The sequence below is a fragment of the Rhopilema esculentum genome, chromosome 12, assembly GCF_057945365.1.
Source record: "Rhopilema esculentum isolate cy_ngs chromosome 12, ASM5794536v1, whole genome shotgun sequence".
NCBI lineage: Eukaryota > Metazoa > Cnidaria > Scyphozoa > Rhizostomeae > Rhizostomatidae > Rhopilema > Rhopilema esculentum.
Genome location: NC_142826.1, coordinates 5233283 through 5257261, shown reverse-complemented (window position 1 = coordinate 5257261; position 23979 = coordinate 5233283). Strand labels below are relative to the sequence as shown.

Sequence of the window (23979 nt, the reverse complement as noted above, 5' to 3'; positions counted from 1 at the left end):
TGTTGCTGTTGCATTCGAAACTGTCATGGCGGCAGTAATCAGGCTTGGGAACAAAGAGGTTCTACCAGCTACAACTGAAGGATCGGAAAATGTTTTTTCACAAAAGCTTTTTACACTTGAAAAGCGCAGGTATTGTTTGAAACTTGCATTTCTTATTTTCTATGCCTTTATTGTAACGGTGACAGCCCAACCAAAGAGCTAATAGGAACCTTCGGCATTGGAGGTTCTTCAATTTCCTAGTCAGACTCAAACTCAAACTCAAAATATTTTTTTCAACACAAAATTGATTAATTACAATATACTGGTTAACATACTTATACTAAATATACAATACCCAAGTTAGTTTGGCTAAATAACAATGAATGGTCAACCGCAATATTTTATAGAACAGCAATGAAAAATTAAACAATTTAAGGCTGATGGACACATGGAAAGAACTTTTGGCAAGCTATCGATCCATGTATCAAGGACAAGGCTTTAACAGAAATATCAAAACCAGAAGCAGCTTGCAAGCAATGTTAGTTACACTTATTTTTTTATAAGAAACTGGCTATTAGAAACGAGTACTGGACAGTCAGAAAAATTAAGAAACTTCAGTACTCGAAGCAAAAATATTAAGAAACTATTTAATCGTGATAAAACTGAGAACAACGAAATTTTGTAAAATCAAAGAACAAGATTGCCCTGTTGGCCTAGAACTTAAGACACAAGGGATGAAAATATACTTCCCATATCTAAATACAGCATCGGAATGGATTTGTGGGATGATGCCTATGCGAACTTCAGTCTCACAGATACCCCGAATCTGACTACATTAGATCCCTGTCATCTCCCCGACATCATCTTCATGGATCTTTGACATTCATATGATTAGTATACCGACTGAGACAATGAGTGCAGGCCAATAAAAGTAATGATACTTTGCACTAAACAAATGGTAATTTTTTAACACACATCTGAAAATCTGACTGTTTTACATGCGGATGGTGAGACAGTCTGGATCTGCCCCTACTTAATCATAATTCCACAAAATACTATATGGTATCTATGTAAAAAGCCAGTGAGGAATCCATTCAGATTATGCTAGATATATCCGCCTTGGGCTGCCAATTTTTCATGGTATTTCTATTGTTTAATGGTGTATATCCGGCGTGACCTTCAGATGAATTCCATTGGTGTATAGGGAATCATGTAAAGGAGGAACTCCCTCAGTAGCAAAGCTAATCAAGAAGAGAGCCCCCCCCCCCCTTTGCAAAGAGATATTTCCATAGATCAGAGTGATTTTCACTAAAAATGAGTCTCTGACTTCCATTATTGAAGGGCTTGTGACAAAATGCAGACTACACCATTGGTGTACCTATTGAGTGTAGCAATGGTGTAACATTTGGCATAGCAATGGCTTAGCACAGAGCAATATGGTGTAGCAATGGCGTACCACATATCAACTTGGCGTAGCAATGGCATAGGCTTGGTGTACCTCTGTAGTACAACAAAAAACTTCAAAAAAGAAAAATTGCATTAGCTGTGCGTTCAAACGCTTCAAGATTTTTTCTCAACTTTGCCTTTTAAAAACAAGGAGGTTTTTGCGATGTAGGAGTCCTTCAGCAGCGAATTTTTAGACTTGTCAGCAAATAAATGATGGCTCACTAACTTTGTCAACAAATGGGATTTGAGCACACTAGCAATGGCCTTGGAACTTCTAAAGAAATTTTTTTCCCTGGATGCCCAGAAGAACTATCAATGCTGGCATAGTGTACATATTTATGGATGATATATTGTATGGTAAATTAAATATGAAAAGAGGATGCAGTAAATAGAAATATTTTTATCTGACCCAAATTATCTTGAATTCAAACTTTCAAAAAGTGTTGCAAAAATATCAAGATGCATTTATTTTGAATGCAAAGCTAATGCAATGTTTCTTTCCTTAAGTTTTTTGTTGTAGTGAGAAGATTCATCAAGCCTATGCCATTGCTATGCCAAATTGATCTGTGGTAAGCCATTGCTATGCCAAATTGCTCTGTGGTAGACCATTGCTACCCTAAATAAGCATGATTGCTAATCCAAATGTGCGCCATTGCCATGCCAACAGGTAGGCCAACCCTAGGCCAAAAGGTATGTCAATGGTGTAGGCCATGATTTGTCACAACCCTTGTTGAAGGAAATGAAAAAGATGATTTAAAACAAAAGCAAGCCAAGGATACAGATTCTTTGATGGCTATAGGAATACTATTCCAGAATTCAGCTCATTAGACAAACAAAGCTTATGCTGTTTTGAAGAGCCAAAATGTTCACGGAAGCCTCTCAAATAACATATTGATAATTGAACTTAATTGATTCACAGTATGTGTGAAAACAGACAGGCAAAATCTTATTGTTACATCCATAGGGAAAGTAAAGAAGCTCCAATTGAAACAAATCTATCTGCAATCAATTTGATTTGAGTTACAATTCCATATTGCCATTTTTCATTCAGTTTTTTTGTTTATTTAAGGTGGATGAAAGATGAAGAAGTTCATCTCTGCCCACTTTGTAATAACAAATTTTCACAGATCAGGCGAAAACATCATTGTAGACAATGTGGCAGGATCTTTTGCAGTAAATGTTGTGATAGCAAGGTACTAGAAATGAGTTTCTTTTATGTGTTAATTAACTTGAAGGTACACATGGTAATTCATTCTCTCTGAGTAAATAAGTTCAGAAAAAGAAGATTCCTATAAAAAAAATAAAACAGTGCTGCTAGGATAAGTTAAAAGTAGATACCTCAGAATTCACTATTTGCAAGCAATTAATTCAAACACAAGCACATAAAATCTCCTTGCCCATGCAAACTCTAAAAGAAAAATTGGCATATTTCTAAGTAGTGCACCAATTTAAGCAACTGTGTTACGCAAAGTCTGTGTGCATAGTTGCTATTCTTCAATGAAAATGGAACAATCATATATAAATTGTTGCATAAATTTTAACCAGTGGATTAGGTGCAGCTAGTAATGTATTCTTGCTTCTTGTTTTTTCCCTGCTATGTGAATAGTTTTCATCTAACTGCCACTTTCTAGGAATTCCCATCAACCTCCTCCTATTAAGATATGGTGTTTTATTTTGGGATGAAAGTGTTGTATTTTTGGATAAACAGGAGCAATTTTGTTGAGCCCTGGTGGTACTGCTTTTGCAAAAGTTATAGTACTCATAGTGAACTTACTGAATCAGTTATTTTTTCAGGTCTCCTTGTCTCAATTGGGTTATGATGAGCCTCAGCGGGTTTGTGAGTCCTGTGCTCCAGTTTGTGAAATTATGTCAAAGGCAAGATCACCCCAGTTTGTAAGTATTCTATGTAGCCTTGGTGATAAGGTGGAAATAAATCTCCTTGCAAATGCAGCGGGTTCATGTGGATATGTGAATGAAATGTTTCCATAAGAATAGGCCAGCTTTGCAGCTTTCTATTTTTTTATACAATCACTAAAAGAAGAGAACTCAATAGCATACATAACTGAATACAGTTGGATTTTATAGTGAAGATCTCTAACAGGCTTGAGATATGGAGGGTTTTTTACTATGCAACTACTGTGCCTGTCATGGCTGGAATAGACTCTAGGTCATTGAAGTTCCCACTGTGAAAGGCACTTACAATTCAAAAATTGACAATATTTAAATACAAAGAAACTACAGAGGAAAGTCAAGTTTCTGTCTCACATTAGATGTCAGGCAACAATATCAGTGAGTAGAAATATAGAAAAGAAACAAATGCAGGACAAGGAACAAAGGACCCCCACCCACAGACAAGAAAAACCTACAACCCCTGACCCTTTTGTAAACCCATGGACATAAGAGCCAAGAGCAGCAGCCACCTATTTAGACCACTGAAATTTAATCACAATTTTGACAAATGTCTAGCACCAACAATATAATTTATATCGTAAACTGAATTTTATTGGGTCTTATAATGGCAAGTAATTTATGCTTAAACACAGCAATTGATGTTGAGTTTCTCATGTCAGCATCAAGCAGTTTCAGCTCAAAAGAAGCATTTAGAAAATGCATGAGAAAAGGACAGGGAATATTTCAAAATAGCAGATATCAAACTTTCATCAATTTTGGTAACTGTGGATGGCTATGTTTTTGTCAACAACTGTTTTTACACAGTGTACAGTAGTGCTCTTATTTCTTCTATTAAAAGCAATTTTTACTCTCAGTAATGTTGACGTAGCATGTTTTATCCCATTCCTTGGGGGGGAGGGAGCCCTCTAGAGCCCTAAGACCCAGGGGCTCTTAAGAGATAATATTCAGAGTGATAAGACATACTGTTATGACTTGCCCATTACATATATTCTGAAATACAGTTATTAACATTTCTATTCTGTTTTTTTCACTGTAGGCCAAAAAGCTAGAGGCTGCTCAGTCACTTGCCCAGATGACCAAAGAAACTGAAAGTTTAATCAAGGTTTGTGATCTTTTTTATCTACGCAAAGCACAAGCTTTTTCAAACACTAACTCTTTTGCCATTAGATAAATCCAAAAAACGTTTGGTGGGGTATATTCATCACTGTGACCATGGTTGATTAAATGTTGGTAAAAAGACAGGTTACATGGCTACAAGCCCACATTGTTTTTGGGACAGGCTCTTTACTTTGGCATATTAAAACATGCTTGGATTTACTGGCATGCAAATCTTGATAACTTTGTAGGAGTTACTCTTGAAATAAGCACCCAAGGATAAATGCTTTGAAAACAATTGTCAGGTTTAAGACTTTTATGGCACTGTAATTTTTTGTTTTAGCTGTCAAGACTTAAATGCCAGTGTTACCATATTCTTCAAATAGATCTCATACGACAAGTAGCATAAGTCACTTCTCTCTAGATCCAAATTTATTACTTTGAACATCAAGCAACGTCTTTTTTAGGTTGTTGAGTTGGGTGGAATACAGACACTTATATACCTGAGCCAAAGTATCAACGATGGGATCAAGGTATAGACAGGTTTTAAATCTTAATTTTTCGAGAGAATCTTTAATAAGTACAGGCTCCAAGAAAAGATATAGAAGGCTATTGTTATATTGTATCAATTATTTTTTATAGTTAAAAGAGGGGTGATAAATTACTTCGGGTCTATTTTCTGATTAATTTGGTAACACTAAATTACAAAATATGTAACCCTTAAAATGAAGATCTTGAAATGGGATCGACAGTTTGACACAGCAAAATTTAGCTGATTAAGGGGATTGCCAATGGGTGATGAAATTTTTAGGAACTTTTGAAAAGTAGAATCTCTATTAAGTATTATTGCGTGTTTTTTAATAAAAAAGATTAAGAAATGAAATAACCAGTCTTTGTAATATGAGGCGTGCGATCGCACGCGCACGCCTCCACACACGCGCAAATTTTCCAAGGCGTGCTAATCATCGCACGCGCAAAACAAAGAATTTGCCACAAAATTTTTTTAAAATTGCTCAACTCAAAGTCGCCAAAGTCGGTTCTGTCGTTGTCCAAGGTGTTGTTAAAGTATTCCAATAAGGGATTTAACAACAGCGTCAAAAAGATCGCTTAACAGTTGACCCAATGGGGATTAATCTGCAATCAATACCTGGTGCTTACTGTCAAAACCCGGCAATTTAAATTTTCGATCCAAGAGATGTTTTCACTGTTCGATTGATTATTCTGTTCTTCGGTAATCATGGCGAAAAGAAAGAAAGTGGAGCTGGCAATATTCATTGGTTGAGGAAAGAACGAAATTTTCGGTTTCAAGTCGGAAAAAGAAGGTTGCTACTTCGATGATGCTGATGGCTTGTTTAGTACGATGAAGTTGTTTGATCGAAAGCAATGGAACGACAACAAGGATTACGGGGTCCCAGAGATCATTGCTTTTGCAGCTATTTTCAAACCCCCCCCCCCCCTTTCAAGCTTTCAAGGAATGGAAGTCATTCAAAAAATACGTACAATATAATGCTTGTGGGATTGAAGCAAGAAAGCTGTGGAAAAATACGCTTTTTTACAGGGCAGACGAGTACCCCAACCTGTGCATTCTGGCAAAGATAATGGTTGCAATATCTGGCTCCAATTCATCGGTAGAGAGAGCATTCAGTATTCTCAGCATATTATTGTCAGATAATGTCACACAGGGTTATGGAGATGAGACTTCGCATCGCAGTCAATGACATTATATGGACTGACGAAGAAAGGGAGAATATTTTGAAAAAGGCAACGGAGATCTATCTTTCGAAAAGCAGAAAGCGAAAGTAGGATAAGTGCAACAGTTTATCGAAGAAACCTAAGCTAGATAAGGAGGAGGAAGCTGAACAAAGCTCTGATGAAGAAGAAAGTGACAGTGACTGTACTTATTTTCAAATTATTTTAAACTTGTTTTTGTGCCCAAAAAAAGTGTGTTCATTTCGACGTTTGTGTCATTTCTCTACCTTCTCATTTGATTGTTAGCTCAATTCCAAAGGAATACCGATCTAACGGTAAGATATTTTTTATGAATATCCGCTAAGATATTCACAGGTAATAGAATTTGAGTAGGGTCTACGGGTAATATAATTTTTTTTCAATCCAGATTTCTTTAAGTGACTAATTAAATTTAACATCTTTAAAAAAGAACAAGAACAGTTTCTCTGTCAATTACCTTGGTTTCCGTTCCGTTTATAACACAAAAGGTCTCCTTAAAAGCAGCACCCAGTTCTTGACAACAGGGATGAGAAAAAACCGATAAAAAGCGGTTCGCATCGCACGCCATCGCACGCGCAAAGTAACCAAGGCGTGCGAAATGCCGCACGCGGCCTATTTTCATATTACAAAGACTGAATAACCAATTTTTAATTGTCCACACAAACCTTAGAGTCAAATAAATTTTCAACTTGTGCAATTACAAGAGCTGAAATAGCTGTTATTTCAGAAATCTTTACCTGTTGATATCAGATTTTAAATGATACACCCTGTGCAACTATGCAACATATCTAACGGATGATTTATGGATCATTTGTTAGCTTTTTCCATTTTTTAATTTCTATGTAGAAACTACGTATTAAACATGCTTTCTAACAGCCCTTCAGTTGTATTATATCAACGGCTACCACAGTCATAAACTGATGCTCTCAAGTTTTCAAGGCTCAGAGTTTTGTTTTATGTCGTATTTTTTTGTAAGATGCAAACTTTATAAGATATGTATGTCCTACAAGAAATTTATCGATATAGCAGCATTTATGAACGTTATGATATCAACTCTTTACAGGCCTCAGTTGCTGATGCCATTCACACGCTTGCAACTCAAACTGTTCTTCACCCACTACTTGTAAGATGTGGTGCAATAAAAGCCATATGCAGGTATGTTTTGTCTTTCTAATCATGCCATTTTTCTTTAATTCATTTCCTTGATAACAATACGTGTTACGTTTTTCAAGGCATTTATAAATGCTATGTAGTTAGTTGCAAGTTATCTCACACAGAAATGAGTTACAAGGATTTTAATTCAGACAAGCTATTTAGTTACGTTAACGACATTTTTAATTTTTTTACATACTATTACTATAATCATTATTTTCTCAGCTGAATATATGAAAATTAGAAAATCCATTCCAACAAGGGTCACTCTCTCAGTGTCAATCAATCCCTCCTGCTTCACCATTGAGGTATAGGCTTCCAAGTTGTGATGCGGTTTTCTTAATAAGGTTTTTGGGTACAATCGGGCATTATTATGAACTTTATGCACATAAGAACTTTATGGAGATACTAAGATATGTATTTAAAGTAGGTTATATTGCAAAGGGGTCCTAGTCTCAAAATACTTCAAATCCTTCAATGTTTTCATTCTCTCGCAATCACATCAACTTGACTATTTATTGGTGAAAATCTGACGCATCCACAGCAGCATAGAAGTAAACGCTTGCAACAACTGAGTGGTTGTCTTGCTATCTCGGCTGATGAAAGCTTTCTTTTGATGGCTCGCAACAAGCGTAATGCCACCAAAACAATCACCGATGAGTTCAATATCACCAACAAGATGCCCAATGCCCACGAATCATCCTGTTCCGCCAAAACAGCTTCATCTTCAGTGCTTTTTGATTGTAGTATTGCAGCAATAGCAAGGTTTATTGGAATGATAGAAAGTGAAAGCATCTGCAAAAAATTCTCAAACCTGTCCTTTATTGGAGATTTTGCAGCATGGAGAACAGCGAAAAATGTTGCAATTACAATCATACCTCCAAGGCCGATTTTGGTGTGCCGAAGAAAAAATACAATACCCACACCCATGATGAGTTTTCGAAGCATCTCTGATACTTCCCAATACCAACAATCTTCACAGTAATTTTCGTAAGCAAACTTGAGTGCAAATTTGACAATTCCTTCATTCTCGGTGTTGTTTTCATTGAGAAGCCTTGCATTGACGTATGGCTCATCTTCAAAGCCTGTCTCATTTATATCGTTTATTGGAAACGTGATTTCATCATCCATCTCTTTGGATTTTCGGGCAAAACGCCACAAAAGAATAAGAAGAAGAAATGGAAGACCTATTGGAAGAATTGAAGCTGTGTATGCTGCCATTAAGGTACCATTAGTTTTGTTTGAATTTTGAAGGCATCTAACCCTGTAGTCACTTCTGAGATACGAAACTTGGTTCATACATCTCCCTTTAACTTCTGTAGTGCAAAAGGTGTGACAACTGACTGGCAAGAGGCGAAAAATATGGCTTGATACTAAAGGATATGTTGCAAAAATGTATAAAGCAGCGGCACGAAAACAACGTTTAGCAGATTCTCTTTGTTTTTGATGAATTTCTTGAGTGCTGGCTGAGAAGCAACGGGTACTTTTAAGAGACTTGATTGAAAAGTTAAGCAAAATAAGAAACGGCACAGCAACAGTAGCGATGATTGCAAACCAAAATTCAGTTTTAGCATCTATTTCCCAGTCCGCTCTTATACAGTGAAGAGAGGGTATTCGTATAATCTCTACTTGAATGTACTGCAAGAGGTTCATTGTTGTTTTCATGGTCTCTGGCCAATGGATGTATCCCAGTGCATGAATGGTTCCACTCAAAACCTGGTAGAAGCCAATCAGAATTTTAAAGCTGGAAAGAATTGCATCTGCAAAAGTTCTATCGTCTCTAGTTATTGCTTCAGAATCTCCTCTGGTTTCATTGCTGTTCGACATCCTTATTCTGTCAGTCAATGACACCAACCAGCATAGCAATACGAACACTACAATATATGCGAGAAACTGTAAGACTGCAACTACTGCTGATGGACACCTTATGCATTTTCCGAAATTTTTCATGAAACCTTTCTCGCAAACTGCACACAAAACACCTGTATAGCCTCGTATACAGGTCGCATTAACCCCACCAATACATGACCCCTTGATAGGACATTTATGTGGAATGGGCATATTACATTCATAACGAACTGTCCTTCTATTGTAGTCATCACTTATGGTATCGAGGTTAGCCATGAATGATAGAAAGAGTTCTTTGCACGACTTGTTCGATGCAGTTTCCATGGTTTCCCAAGACATCCAGTAGCCTTTCTTCAGCTTCTGGTAGTCTCGTTTGCAATTAAAACCTTTTTCCAAACATTGGTTGCATTCACCAAAGCGATTGGTCCTTGCGTAACCATCCAAGCAAGAGCATGCTCTATAACTGGCTGAGCTGTTTGTGTTTGTTCCCTTTGGGCAAGTGAGGCAGTCCAATGCATTTTTGCCAGGTGCTTTTTCTGGTGGTACGTACTGGCCTAAAGGACAGCTCTTGCAGGAAATGGCTGCCATTTCATCTTGATAGAATCCTCCTGCCGGACAAGCAACGCATGCTCCTCCACAGTATGCAGTATCGCAGTTTTGTCGGTATCCTATTAAGCAGGGTTGGCAGTGAAATAATAAACGAAAAGAATCTGTGTAACATCTGAAGCCATGACCATGCAATTTATCAGTTTGCATTGTTATGTTGGTTTCCTTGGTTGGTGTGCAGACTAAATCTGCTTTTATTTCATCTTTCATTATTATTTTCTTGAGATGGCTGCAGCCTATATATATTACTGATTTGTTCTGCAGGCTTCGATAATCTGATCCTCGAAGAGTATGTAGCGTTGGGTTCCCAAACAAAAGTAATAGATATGGAGATCCTTTCATCCCATCTAAGAACCCCTCGATATGTGTAAGCTTGTTATCAAACAAGAATAATTTGTCGATTACATGGCCTTCGAATTGATGTTGTTGCAACTTTGTTAGAGAATTTCTGTGCAAGAACAGCTCAACTATTCTTGCAGGTTTGTCGAATGCCTTTGGAGACATGTTTTCTATTTTGTTACTTTGAAGAAACAAATATTTGATGGTTGTGTTACCCGAAAATACGTGATCAGGAATCGCCGTAATTTCATTGCGTGAGAGGTCTAATGAAAAGAATCTGATTCCAGTAAAATTGAATGTTTTTATTCTGTTTTCACTAAGACGAAGAACAGAAATAATATTGATGGCGAAATCTGAAGTCTTTACTCTTGTGATTCGATTTGCTGTAATATCCAGTACCATTAGATAGCGAATCCCGCTTAAGTCAGGCGGCGTTAACAAAAGATTGTTGTTGAGAAAGATAGAATGGAGATTTTTTGTAAATTTGAATAGTCTTAACGGTAGATTTTGGAGCTTATTATTATGAAGAGCAAGCATGCTCAAACTCCTAAGTGAGTCAAATGTGCCCGACTCAATTTCTTGCAAACCGCAGCTGCTTATGTTCAACAGGCGAAGACTTTTCAGACCAGCCAGGTAACGCCTTGTAACTTTTGGTAACACGTTGTTTCCTAGCTTGAGAGCTCGTAGTCCGCTTGGAATCAAACCGAAAACGTCGTTGTTGAGATTTAATTTGTTCGATGATGCGTCCATTTCTCTAAGAAATGTCCAGTTCCCATTTTGCAGGAGCCTTTTAAGAGAATCTGTCTGTAGTTTGTTGTGTGAAAGATTTATGTTAGTGATTGAATCTGGAAGTTTTATCGGATCTTTTAAAGAACAGTTCTTTAAGTTCAAAATTTCTAGATGCTTGTATCTGGTGAATGTGTGTTTCTCTATTGCTAGAGAAGGGTTATTGGATAGATCCAAGAATCTGATTTTTAATGGGACTGAATTGTCAAGTTCCTGCACTCCAAGCCCTGAACATTTGACTGCTAGATCGCTGCAAAAACACACATCTGGGCAAAGCCTCGCCACAACACCAGTTAGAGCGCTGCATAACCAGAAGATCACGACAATGATAATCATCCTCTGGCCAATAGTTTGAGTAAATCTCTATAAAATGGATAATGTTTTGTTTGTTTTCTATATGGTCATCACTATTACCATTATTATTGTAATTTTTATAATTATTGTTGTTTCTAAGCTTTCTGTGATATCCATTTGTACCACTTATTACGTCTTTTGCTGTAGGAACAAAGCATGGACTTACCTTGAACTACTCTCCTTTTTACTACATACATAACTATATGTGAATTACGCTTGTTTTTCATTTTTATTCTGTAAAATATATTATTCTGTATTAAAGAGATTTGTATTGCATTTTTTAATTTCAATGAAAATGAAAGTTTCCATTATAATTACCAATCAAAAATCAATCAGTCAATCATTATAACCTGTCAGTCAATCAATCAATCAATCAATCAATCAATCAATCAATCAATCAATCAATCAATCAATCAATCAATCAATCAATCACTCAGTTAATCATGAATCATCATCAACAATCATCGATGCCCCTTGTGTTCTCGTTACAGCGTCACATTTGATCTTTCGCCATTGACCCGTACCTAAGACCCCATTCAAACTGGAATATATCCCAATGGGTACAGATTCATTTTGGATCCGTTTCAGTGTAAATAAAAGCCATAATCAATACGGATCCAAATCAGTTCATACTTACTCTGAAGCTGTACAGGAATGGTTCCTTTCAATCGCCTCTTTTCGCAACTATTAACGGGAGGGGGTTTTGTTGCATCTAGTCGACGTTTGAAGAAGCATTTCGTATAACTTGAAATAATTTTCTGTTTTTTTCACAGTAAAATACAGTTTTTTAAGATTAAAAGTTCGATTCGCACCTGTTTGAATCCATACCACCTGTTTACCTTGTACCTCAACTGGGATGTACCCAAAGGGGAAAGCTTTAAAGCACTCCCAAACAACTGCGTATAGTAGATTCACATTGAAAACAACTGGAATTTACTCTCTTTCCGTATTATTTGTATAAATGAATGTCAACACATAACCTATCGAGAATTCAAGGGCATATTTTGATGCCAAAGTGATAAAGTTATGATCTCATTTTATCGATGACGTCACACAACCTACAAAATCTAAATTAAGTTTTGATATCTATTGTAATTTGAATATTCGTTATTTAAATGTCATGCGTCAGAAGCAATTTTAGTTTTCAAGTGTTATTCTTCGTACTGGTCCTAGCTGTTAGAGGGTGGTTGTATTTTGACTATTTTTTGAAGCCTAAGTCTGTAACGAGACAGTCATAAGAACATCTAGTTGAAGTAGCGGTTTTCGTGGTTCAAACATGGCTATTGATGCATTCGCGTTTGAAATATAATTTTTCTAGCCAATTACGGTAATAAAAACTTTGTTTGACTTGAGTTCAACGTTTTCCTGGTTCATGTATAGTTGTCAAATATTTGCTAAAATTTAAAAGAAACTGCAATGTAAAAACAGTCATTTTTTGTAAGAAAAACCGTTTGTAAGAAACTGAGCCCGAAAAGGAACAACAAAATTTAAAAGCCATAGTACTGAACACCCCCAGCATTAAGAAACTGCTCAGAAATAGTTCTTCTATAGATGGGATGGAAATGATTCTTTTCGACGATTCGGCATATATTTCATGTTTACTTGACATTGTTAAATATAAGCTAGAGTTCCTTGTGACTTATTAGATATTCTATACCATGTTATCTCATGTAACGTTCTGGAATTTTTAGAATTTCTCTCCTAAGGATTTGTGATTTACAAACATTTGAGAAACTTTTACCACTAAAATAAAAATAGTGAGAAACTGGGTGTTAATCCCGAGCTTTTTTTCTTGAAAAAATGCTTGTACTAGAATGATGTTCCCGTTTCGTTGGTCTTTCTGCTAATAAACCATGAATACAGATTATCTTTGTGAAATACTGAAATTCATAACTCACCCCTCGTTTGTTAAGTCTGCCGTTCCTTCAGCATTAGTTTCCTCCTGCAAATGATAGTGATATTTTTGTCTGTCTGTGGTGTTTGCTAACACGTTGCTGTGGGTGCAGATGCAAATATAATGCAGATTGTGGATTGATCTTTAAAATGCCGATTTTGCTAATGCGTCTGGACTTGTGTGTATGCCATGTGCCGGTCCTGGAGTGATAAAAAGAGCTGTTTCCTTTGTTGCATTCTGTTTAATTTTTGTGTCTTTTCTTGTGTTCGGCACGATTTTCCTTTGCCGTGAAAAGTGAGAAAGAAAACTGGGAGTAACAGATGCCTAGCTTCTTTTTCACCTTTTTCAATAGAAATTCCCTAAATTTTGGTCAGTTACACTTTTTGAAGTATTCACTAAATTCCCTATCTGTCTGCTCGTGTCTCACCAATGTCACCAAATATTCATTAAGTGGGGGATAATTGATAATTGTTGTCGCAGTTTTGGAAATGCTTGGTCTTCCTTTGAAGAGAAAAGGGAGTTAGTTTTTAGTGGATAGTGGTTGACGTGTATCTCAAGAACGATTTACGTTCAAACAAGATAGGCAGAAAAATGGAATGTCAGTACATCAGGATATTTTCAAACGATGACAGGATGAAAAATTCCCAGGGACACCCCTCGCTTTTGGAAGAACAGTCGCTAATTTTTGTCCCTAAAATTTTACCAAAACGTACAATCTGGTTCCACAATAAAAATCCATGGGCTGTGATGACTAAAAATAAGGTAATATCGGGAAACAAACCCCCACCCCTCCTCCACTTGATTATATTTCGGCACGCCACTTTCTCAAGGAGTAGTATATCCATCTTTTGAAACCCTTTAGAGTATCACGATTAAGGAGTTTAAAAATTTTTTTTGTAAAAATTGTTGTAGCCACCAAGACAGGAGTGTGAAGCTATCAGTGAGATCCTGCTCGAAATGAGCGCGTTTTCTGAGTTACAAAGCCACTTGTTGAAAAAGTCAAGATCAATCAAATTTTGTCAAGATCAGGTCTCATCCAGGACACTACAGCTTACATGCACTTTTGCATCGCACTTTTACATACACTACAGCTTACATGCACTTTTGCAAATTTTTAGTATCGTTTGTAGCCACCCGAATCTAGGCAGTTTTATCCGTAACTCGTAAAAAGATGATTGAAGTTTCATTTCATCTTTCTTTAATTGCCAGTTTCAATCTTTTGTTTAATTGTTTTTTATTTCGACAGTATGCTTTCTGCGGTTGATGAAAGTCAGGAAAAAACGCTCATCGATGCTGTTAGTGCTCTCATGATTTTCTGTAAATCAGATGACTTGAAAGCCCAAGGTACGTTTCCATTAAACGTTTCCGTAATACATTTTCTTAAAGAATTTTTGAATACACATGAACAGTGGTGTAACGAAGGCACCTTGGGCCTTAGGGATAAGCAAGATGGAGCCCCTATTAAGAGACGGCAGGAAAGTCCCATCGAATGCTTAAGAGCATGTAAAGGACAATAGCAAGATATAAAATTGGCAATTTCTCTCGTCAACTAATAAAAGCTTCAGTTAGAGAAGTTTAACAGCTTTAAAAATTGAGGAGAACTTGAACGTGTCTTTAAAACGTGGATATAACAGTATTTTGGGGCCCCGTTTGGTCGAGGGTCTCAGTTATCGAACTGAGATGCCCTAAACTGTATTTTGCCACTGCACATGTGGAGTAACAGTTTTAAGTTTAGGGTTGAGATATCTCTGTGTTGAACATTAACTGGTTGATTCAAAGGGATCTGCTTTTTAATGCGCAAGTAGGTTGATTCAAAGGGATCTGCTTTTTAATGCGCAAGTAAAATCACAACGATCCTAAAAAAACAATTGAACCATTAAACAAGTAACATCGTATGATACCGGTAGACCGCACCTTAAACAGGCGCACATATCCTAGATATCATAACAATTCAGAGGAGAAAGGGATAATGAGGTAGATAGAGAAGAGAGATATTAAATGACATTCTTTGCCGTTCTGTTTATCATTACAGTCATCTCATTTCTATCGCTCTTTTTTATGTGGTATCTATCTAATACCACTCTTTTAACGTTTCTGGCGCCCTTGATACGCGGTTTCACTTACCTTCAAGGCAACTTTTGGAAAAGAGAGCAATACAATTTACCCTTAAGTTATTATTTGCCATTAGTCTAATGGATTACTTTTTCCCTTCTCTATGACATTCCTTAGAAGACAGTCACTTTATTTTGTATATTGATTTTTCCTTCATTTTTTATAGCTGTATCTGATGGTGCATTACACCCAGTTTTGTCACTCTGTGAAATGAAGGAGCACATTGCCTTACTCGCTATTATGACGTTGAGCCTCATTGTTGAGCATCAAGCAAATCTAGCCGCCCTTGTAGAGGTAGGTATCAAAATATGTCATTTTTATGCTAATGATTTGCTGTATAAGTTGCTTTCACAATCACATTCCCTTCATTGTGACTTCATAATCATCATCACAATCTAGAGCCATCGTCATTGGTCACGAATGATCAGTTGCGATCTTTGATTATTATCGCCATCGTAAGTTTTCAATGGTCAGTCAATCACTGTCAGCGATCATCGTCGATCACCTTCGATTATCATAGATCATTTTCATCAATCATCATTTATCATTATAATCACAACCATAATAATCATCATCGTATAATCAACAATCAACCAATCACCATTATTTCAAGTCAATTTTTAAGTAATAGAATATTAAAGTTGTTTTAAGAGTTTTATAACATGCTATATACTGAAACCACACTAAAATCAGCTCGATGTGTTTTTTCTAGGATGGAAAAGGGTCTCTTCAAAAAATAGTAACATTAACCTCGGCAAAAGATGAAAAGGTATTGCTATTTATATCAATTTTACATTTTGATTTTACACTTTTTTTTTTCTCTCTAATCCTCTTTGCTTTTATTCTTTGTCTTCTACTCCTTGTTAGTGTTTTTTAACCATCGGCATGAAAGATATTTTATAGCGAACTGAATCCTTTGTCTGTATTCAATTTTTTCCAAAATTAGCAAACACTTCAAAGTGTTGTGTAATTCTTTCTAATTTTTAGAGTTCTGTGCTGATAATGAAATTCCAGCTTAAAATTTTATTTATTAGTCTTTCATATGCGATATGGAGTTGATGCAATGACAGGAGTGATCTTTGATTATTAGATTTCTAACTGTAAATATTTGATTTTGAAATTTAAAAGTTTCAGCGATTTAAAGTATCTAAGATTTGCAAAATCTGTTCTTTTTTCGTTATCGTTGACAAATCTAAAAGTGCATCAAGTCTCGAGCGACCGTGCTTTGTCGGCTCTTTCTACTTATCCTGCACCATGAGTAGTCTTAGATGGAATGCTTTTTGACTGAAACTGCATTTATAGAGAATTAAACGTCTTTTCAGATGCAAGAAATTGCTTTTAAGATTTTGGCCTCGCTCTCATTAGGAACAGATTGGCAACGTCATCGTATTGTTCAGGTAACTTCAGAATTCCTTTGATGTTTTCTTTGTTGATTAGTTTGTATTACAAGCTGACGTGTTTGGATTTGTAAATATTCTTTTATTTGTCTTACAATAATGGAACCAAGTTTTAACACATTCATGTATTCAACTGTACTCGTGATTACTTTACTATATTATCGTAAAGATTTACTGAATTGCTTACAAATTGTGACAGTTAGATCTTCAGATTGCAATTAAAGGCAGCAAAAAAACCCAACATGTATTCAGAAACAACGAATTGGATGGAACTTTTCCCAAGCGTATTTTTTCAATATTAAGCCACCCACGATTATAAGCGCACCATTTTTGATTATAAGCTACAGCCATAAAACCATGCAACAATACATTGTTTAAAATGGCAGACGCAAAAACTGATAAAAACTTGATTGAGTACTTAGACAACAATGTAGACATTAGAAGTTCAACCAACAACATCGTCCAGTATGAGGTCAGCAATAGTGCCCAGAAGTACTTCTTCCTCATCTCCTATAATGTTACCCTTAGCTTCAAGGTTGCAAGAAACCTTGGCAGGAAACTTGGATAAAATAATGTGAGCCGCCCTCGTTTATAAGCCGCCCTCGTTTATAAGCAGTCCTCGTTTATAAGCGGCCCTCGTTTATAAGCGGCCCTCGTTCATAAGCGGCCCTCGTTTATAAGCGGCCCTCGTTCATAAGCCGCCCTCGTTTATAAGCGGCCCTCGTTTATAAACGGCCCTCGTTTATAAGCGGCCCTCGTTTATAAGCGGCCCTCGTTTATAAGCGGCCCTCGTTTATAAGCGGCCCTCGTTCATAAGCCGCCCTCGTTTATAAGCAGTCCTCGTTTATAAGAAGTCCTTGATTATATACCGCCGCAAAACGTGTCAAAAATAATTATAAAAATCGAATAAATACGGTATATGCTGCACCATTCTTCTGCCATTAAGGCTTGAATTGTTATTTAATATGTTTCATTATATTGTGTATTCAGAGACAGCTAATTTGATGACACCCCCTTGTTTCAATTATTTTCATGCTGCACTTTTCACCAATTTTTTACTTCTGCGTAGTTACTTGATTTGTTTCTTGATTCAAAATTTTGCTCTTCCCTCAACGTACTCGTCCATTGAAAACTTCTGTTGTATATTTTTTTACGTTTGTAGGAAAATTACGTAAACAACAAATGTTTTGTTGAAGCGATTCGAAGAAAGCCGAAGAACCAGCAGGTAAGTTGTTTTGCCTAGTGCTGAAAATGAATACTTTTTTCCATGTAACCGTAACCCCCGGAAGATTGCCGTCGGCACCTATCTTCTTCCTCATCGGCTATGCTTATTACGTTGCTGGTGTTATATGCGTTTCTGCGTGGACTGAGACGCATTTTAGTTTTGCAAATTGCCGTATAATGGCGGACAAGCTGCGAGTAACTTGAAGCGCATATGGAAGCGCTTATCAGCTGCCATCTGAGTGGTTTTGTTATTGCCGCTTATAGGTTGTGATGCATTGTGACGGGGCTTTAACTTGATTATAACGCATGTAGTGGAATGGTACAACTTAATAGATACACTTCTTAGTGGTGTCGGCGCCCATATTAATTATTTTATGTGGCCATGTTATTCTTTTCCGATCATGTTAGTTACCAACTCGACGCTAATAACATAAAAACACAACGAGACATTAATAGAACGGTTTCTCGATATTCAACCATGTGCGGTTTTTGCAATGGTAGATATGACAGGGTCTTGTACTACCTGCAGAGCCTTGGCAAAGCAGCCGTGGTGGAGGAGGCTAGGGTGTCTGATAGCAGGTGCGGAAACCAGCCTCGTACAGAAGTGTTGAAGCAAACAGGAAAGGGCTTCGAACAGCTTCAACCTTGTGCCAATTTTTGCTGTCGCAAATGTCGATAGAATACTTTTCATAGAGAATACTTGTATCAGATTATTTTCGTTACTTCGTGAAAAGAAGGAAACGTTTCACAAAAATGCAATATATGATAAATCTTTTTAGTGAGAAAGATTTTATTTTTGTTCTCAGTTGATGGAAATGATAAAAATATGTGGAAGCAATTGAATTGTTTTTAGGAAACTGATAAATTCTTGGAAAGGGGATCTGCAATCTTGAAAAGAGCTGGTGCGACAATGCCCTAATCTAGTGAACGGTTGCTTGCCTGAGTGTAGTCCAACATCCACCACCATCCTCTCCAACCCATTCAAAGTTTGGTCATATGTATTGTAGTAGCAGCAATACAATCTTTGAACTGAGGAGGGGGGGGGGGGGGTGTAGGCGTGCCAGATCTCATTAGCATCTGTTCAGGATTTTAGATTTCCTGAGAGTAATCCAGTCATTCAGTGTTTGAAAAATTTCTTAAACCTTTGCGTCTGGTTTTTCTGGGAGTGATTCGCTGTCTGCACCAATTTTAATCGTATTACTGCATATTCTAATTAAATTCTATGATCCAAGATACAAACACTACTTTGTCAGAGAATTTCGATGCTTCAGGAGCTTTTTTTTGATTCACTGTGTTTAAAACAGTTAAAACACCCGTTAGGTCCTCGTCAATGCAGCATGTTTAATTGGGAACCTTTCAACTTGTGAACAAGATCAGTCATCCTTGCGAGAATGCCTGGAGGCTATCTGCACATTGGTGACGTCACATCCTCAACAGAAAGATATACAAGTATGTTGTAATTGTCCCAAATTTTGTTTTTTTTTCTAATTTTTGATCGTTTTCTTGGTTACAACTGTTGATCTGTTGTTAATCGTCACATTGTTAAGATTTTAAATTTACCATGATTTCAGTTTTTAAACGTTATTTCCCTATTGTTAGTATTATCATTTATCTTTATTTTCAGCTGCAAGTATCCCGTGCCATCGCGAACTTTTCGAAATACCAAGTAAACTGCATTGCTCTAGTAAGTATATTTTATAGAAATCATTTGTTATTTAAATTAACCTATTTTTCATCTATCCCCTCTCGTCAAATCTTGTCAGGTTATAGGCGATCTTTCCTCGAAATCGACGTCAATTTTTAATTTCCGTTCTTGTCGGTGAATTTCAATGATTTTTATTCACTTTCATAGAGTTAAGTGCGGCAAAAATATCGGTATAGTTAAGCTCTTCTCTTGAAAATGCAAATGGTAGAATAAATCTCTCTACTGCACGTTTCACGACTCTTTGAGAATTAGAATTGTAAACAATAAATTCAATGAGAAAAAAAAGGTAGGGAGACAAAAAACAGAGAATGTTTCGGGGAAAAAATTACAGGGAAAATAATTTTGCATCTCATTAACATGGAAAGTTAATTTTGAATAGACAGTTATGCTACAAATGAAGTAGTGGGCGATGAAATCAGAGATGTTCCGTAAGAGAAGACCAAAATATTGTGTTATCCCTGAAGATTTAATATATTATAAGCAGAGAAAATTTTGGCGAAAATTAAATAAAGGTACCAAAATTTATTCATTTTTTCAACTTTTAACGATACCCTCGAATAATTGTTATCATTGTTTCTATTTCCCTAGGTGAATCATTTGTCCGATATTATTGCTGTCCACCTCAAGGTAGTAGATCTAATTGTTCTTCAAGCTATTTCTGCTTTGCTTCTTTGCAAAATCACATTTGTTCACAAATTGTATGGACTTCATTGTACCTTTTTTGCTAGTAACAGTTATGTGTGCTTGTATTTAGTAAAAAATGTAACTACCATTCCTAGTGGTATCTTTAGGCCTGATAACATTTGAAAGGGCTGGCTCTAGCATTTGGGGCAGATTTTTATTAGCTATTTATTTGGAAAATTAATTGTTGTGCCGAACCCACATACCCTGTGCAGTAAAGGCCGCCGCCGTAACTTTTACAACCAGTTCTATCTCCAATTGATTTCAGACATGAAATCCGGCATTCCATCCCTTCTTTTATGGATTGTCCCTTTCACCAGCAAGGTTGATCTTCGCTACCAGAGCTAGCCCTTTCTGTAGGTATTGTTAATCTCAAATCACTGCTATAAATAAAGCACCTCCAATTGGTACCTAGATCTCAGCAATAATCGTCTTCATAAGGTAATAGGGCCTTCGACAAACAACAAGGCCCTTAAAGATTCCATTCCTAACGTTCTTGAAAAAGTTTCTGTCAGCTGGAAATGATTTATTTTTTTCACAATTTAAGACAAATAATTGCAAATGGTACCAATAGCTATCTAGGGAAAGGATTAGAACAGCCTTTGGCGAAGATTCTGTAGTCGGTGGTTAAGTTTAAGTTTAAATTGTTTCATTTCTTGCTTTATCTTTCAGTCCAATGTTGCTGAAATACGAACACATGCTGTTAGATCTATTATTCATCTACTTTCTCACGCAAAAGAAGAAGTCTTGACTGTTCTGAGAAGGTAAGTCGACGATTAAATAACTGAAAGACGACAAAAGCAGATTCTTATAGTGGACAAGGCGTAGGTGTCCAGAGATCGCTTTTTATGAAATGTAGATGCTTAACCAATATCAAATTAGTCTGCTGCTTTCATAGTTATTTGAAGGTGCTGATTAAATAGTGACATCTTTGCCTCTAATGACTTATTATGTTACACTTAAATTTGGTCGAATGTAGTTTTTGTTGTAAGACACATTTCTTGTCTGAGATTTATAAGCAAATTCTATTTCAATTTCACAATAGAGTCGTAATTCTTGATGGATAACTATTGAGTCTCACTTATCCTTTGGTATTTTCTTATCTTTAACTTTTCATGAATTTTGTTGGAAATGTTTGCTGTTCAGTTTACAAGTTGTGCTGAGCTCTATTGATTTAAAATACCGTACATGTGAAATTGGTCCAAAAATTCCTAATCATTGTGGTATTTTACCTGGATTGCATCTATATATATATCTTCTGATGAAGCTATCTTTCGTTGATCAGAAATGGCTTGGAAGACTTGCTTTCCATCTTAATCGACGTCAATGGAATAACTGATGCCATTCAAAACGTTCTGCTACAGTCTGTTAAAGAACGCAATAGACCGATGTCTTTGTGATGTTCATGCTATTTGGTGGTATTCGCTATAAGGTGAGCGTTTTAGAGAGTTTAGGGTTGTGAGTATTGACCAGTGCTAATTGTGAGTATTGACCTAGGGTTGTGGTCATGGACTATTGGTCTAACTTGATTTCCCCTACGATAATAACACTAAGGATAAATATAGGTTTTATTCCTCTGGTAAGCTCATAGAAAAATCAGGCTTGAGCAGGGTTTTTTGAATTTCCTTTTTCTTTACTTTATATTCGCTTTTTACTGAAAACAATAATGAGGTTTTTGGTGTTTTGATTCACAAAATTTGACGATATCGAACCAATACTGTTTTCATCTGATTTTTAACTTATTTTTCATTTTTCTGTTTTCGAAATGTTCGCAATTTAACTAATCCTGTTTACTTTCAGATGTCGTTTTTTCATGCACAACACGATTTCTGTGATTGAATCTGGGAGCAAATCAAATAGACAGGTATATAATTAAAAAGATATTTTTTGTATATTTTTAATCAATGCATACGTCAATAGAGAGTATATGAAATAATAAACTGTAAATATTAAGTGAAGCCCGTATTCCGTTATCCGTTGATAAAAAAGGTTGAGGCAGGCTTAGCTAAAACGTAGGCGAAATTTGCCCGCGGGTTTTCGCATCAGCATGTGACATTTTACATTGCGTGTGACATCCTGGATTGCACAAGATGCGCGTTCCGTATCTTTGCATGCGCGTTCCTATATACTTTTGTTATGAAGTTTTATAACAGAATAGAATTTTGCAGTCAGCTCAACGTTATTACAGAAGGGGCAGCCATTGCTAGCACAAGATAAGCTTCTTTTTCACATTGTTTATAATGGTGATACTTCTGAAGCATACTATAAAGACTAGCAAAGCCTGATGGAACAGTTGTGGAACAGTTCTCTAGGTTCGGTAAAAAGTCTAGGTGTCCAAATGACCGAGAAACTATTACCGAAAAAAGTCTTCTTTTTTATTGTAATTTTATGAAGAAACGAATGACTATGATATAAGCTATATGATTGTAGAAATCTTTGCAGGGGGTTTACGAAAATGGGTATTTTATATCTATACTTGCTAGTGTCTATGGATAATTTTGCAATTGTAGTTTTTTAGAAGAATGATAGAACTGATGAACCTGTATTGGAATCATTTCATAAGTGTAAAATTTAATCTTTTTGTGATCGTCATGGCATTAAAAATTACTTTGAAAAATCAAACTAGAAAATTTAATAATTTAAAAAAACCTTTTTACTACGACAGAAAATTAATAGTAAACGTTTATTGCATTTTGCAACAAGCAGTACACAACTCTTCACTTTTTGTAGTTTTGTGACCTAAGATTATCGATGCAGCGATATTATAAATATATTTCATACAATCTTATGTGAAAATTTCGTCGTTGATTTATCAATAAAATCAAATGACTAAATTAATATGAGCAACCCTAAGAACCCACCTTTATATATTTCGAAAGAAAACTTTTCATAGATGAATGATTTGTTTTCACTACACAACTATCAATATTTTGGTTATTTGTGACTTACTCAGTCTCTGGTTTCTTTCAAGTGGATTCAACATATAAACAAGTTTGCAGCTTCTTAGGACGCAATAAATTATGCTCAAAGTTGTCTAAAAAAAACATCGAAAAAATTGAGAAAAATCCAAGGCTATAGCCTTAGAAAAAATGTCATTTTTCGATAAAAATTTCTTACCTTAAAAATAGTGTCTGTGCTCTCTTTCAAGTGGATTCAACATATAAACAAGTTTGCAGCTTCTTAGGACGCAATATATTATGCTCAAAGTTGTCTAAAAAACATCGAAAAAATTGAGAAAAATCCAAGCCTATAGCCTTAGAAAAAATGTCATTTTTCGATAAAAATTTCTAACCTTAAAAATAGTGTCTGTGCTCTCTTTCAAGTGGATTCAACATATAAACAAGTTTGCAGCTTCTTAGGACGCAATATATTATGCTCAAAGTTGTCTAAAAAACATCGAAACAATTGAGAAAAATCCAAGGCTATAGCCTTAGAAAAAATGTCATTTTTCGATAAAAATTTCTTACCTTAAAAATAGTGTCTGTGCTCTCTTTCAAGTGGATTCAACATATAAACAAGTTTGCAGCTTCTTAGGACGCAATATATTATGCTCAAAGTTGTCTAAAAAACATCGAAACAATTGAGAAAAATCCAAGGCTATAGCCTTAGAAAAAATGTCATTTTTCGATAAAAATTTCTTACCTTAAAAATAGTGTCTGTGCTCTCTTTCAAGTGGATTCAACATATAAACAAGTTTGCAGCTTCTTAGGACGCAATATATT

The 23979-nt window shown here is 36.0% G+C and overlaps 2 protein-coding genes across 3 annotated transcripts; one reads left to right on the top strand and one right to left on the bottom strand.

Moving 5' to 3' along the window:
• LOC135681381 (uncharacterized) lies at window positions 1-23113 on the top strand. 2 transcript variants are annotated; one of them, XM_089111729.1, is made up of 18 exons: window positions 31-129; window positions 387-517; window positions 2495-2618; window positions 3220-3318; window positions 4373-4438; window positions 4899-4964; window positions 7223-7314; window positions 14385-14482; window positions 15417-15544; window positions 15963-16019; window positions 16573-16647; window positions 17810-17872; window positions 19192-19320; window positions 19496-19555; window positions 20165-20203; window positions 20930-21021; window positions 21543-21689; window positions 22058-23113. In XM_089111729.1, exons 2-17 carry the CDS (start codon window positions 420-422, stop codon window positions 21655-21657), a joined length of 1401 nt encoding a protein of 466 aa, XP_088967855.1. In that variant the 5' UTR covers window positions 31-129; window positions 387-419; the 3' UTR covers window positions 21658-21689; window positions 22058-23113. The 2 variants fall into 2 exon arrangements, with proteins under 2 accessions (XP_065051903.2, XP_088967855.1); XM_065195831.2 differs by lacking the exon at window positions 387-517 and having other exon boundaries at window positions 1-129.
• LOC135681380 (uncharacterized) lies at window positions 5441-14398 on the bottom strand. Its single transcript, XM_065195829.2, has 2 exons — window positions 13143-14398; window positions 5441-11253 (listed from the first exon to the last, which is right to left on the bottom strand). Exon 2 carries the CDS (start codon window positions 11224-11226, stop codon window positions 7795-7797), a length of 3432 nt encoding a protein of 1143 aa, XP_065051901.2. The 5' UTR covers window positions 11227-11253; window positions 13143-14398; the 3' UTR covers window positions 5441-7794.
• Window positions 23114-23979: the final 866 nt, after the last annotated feature.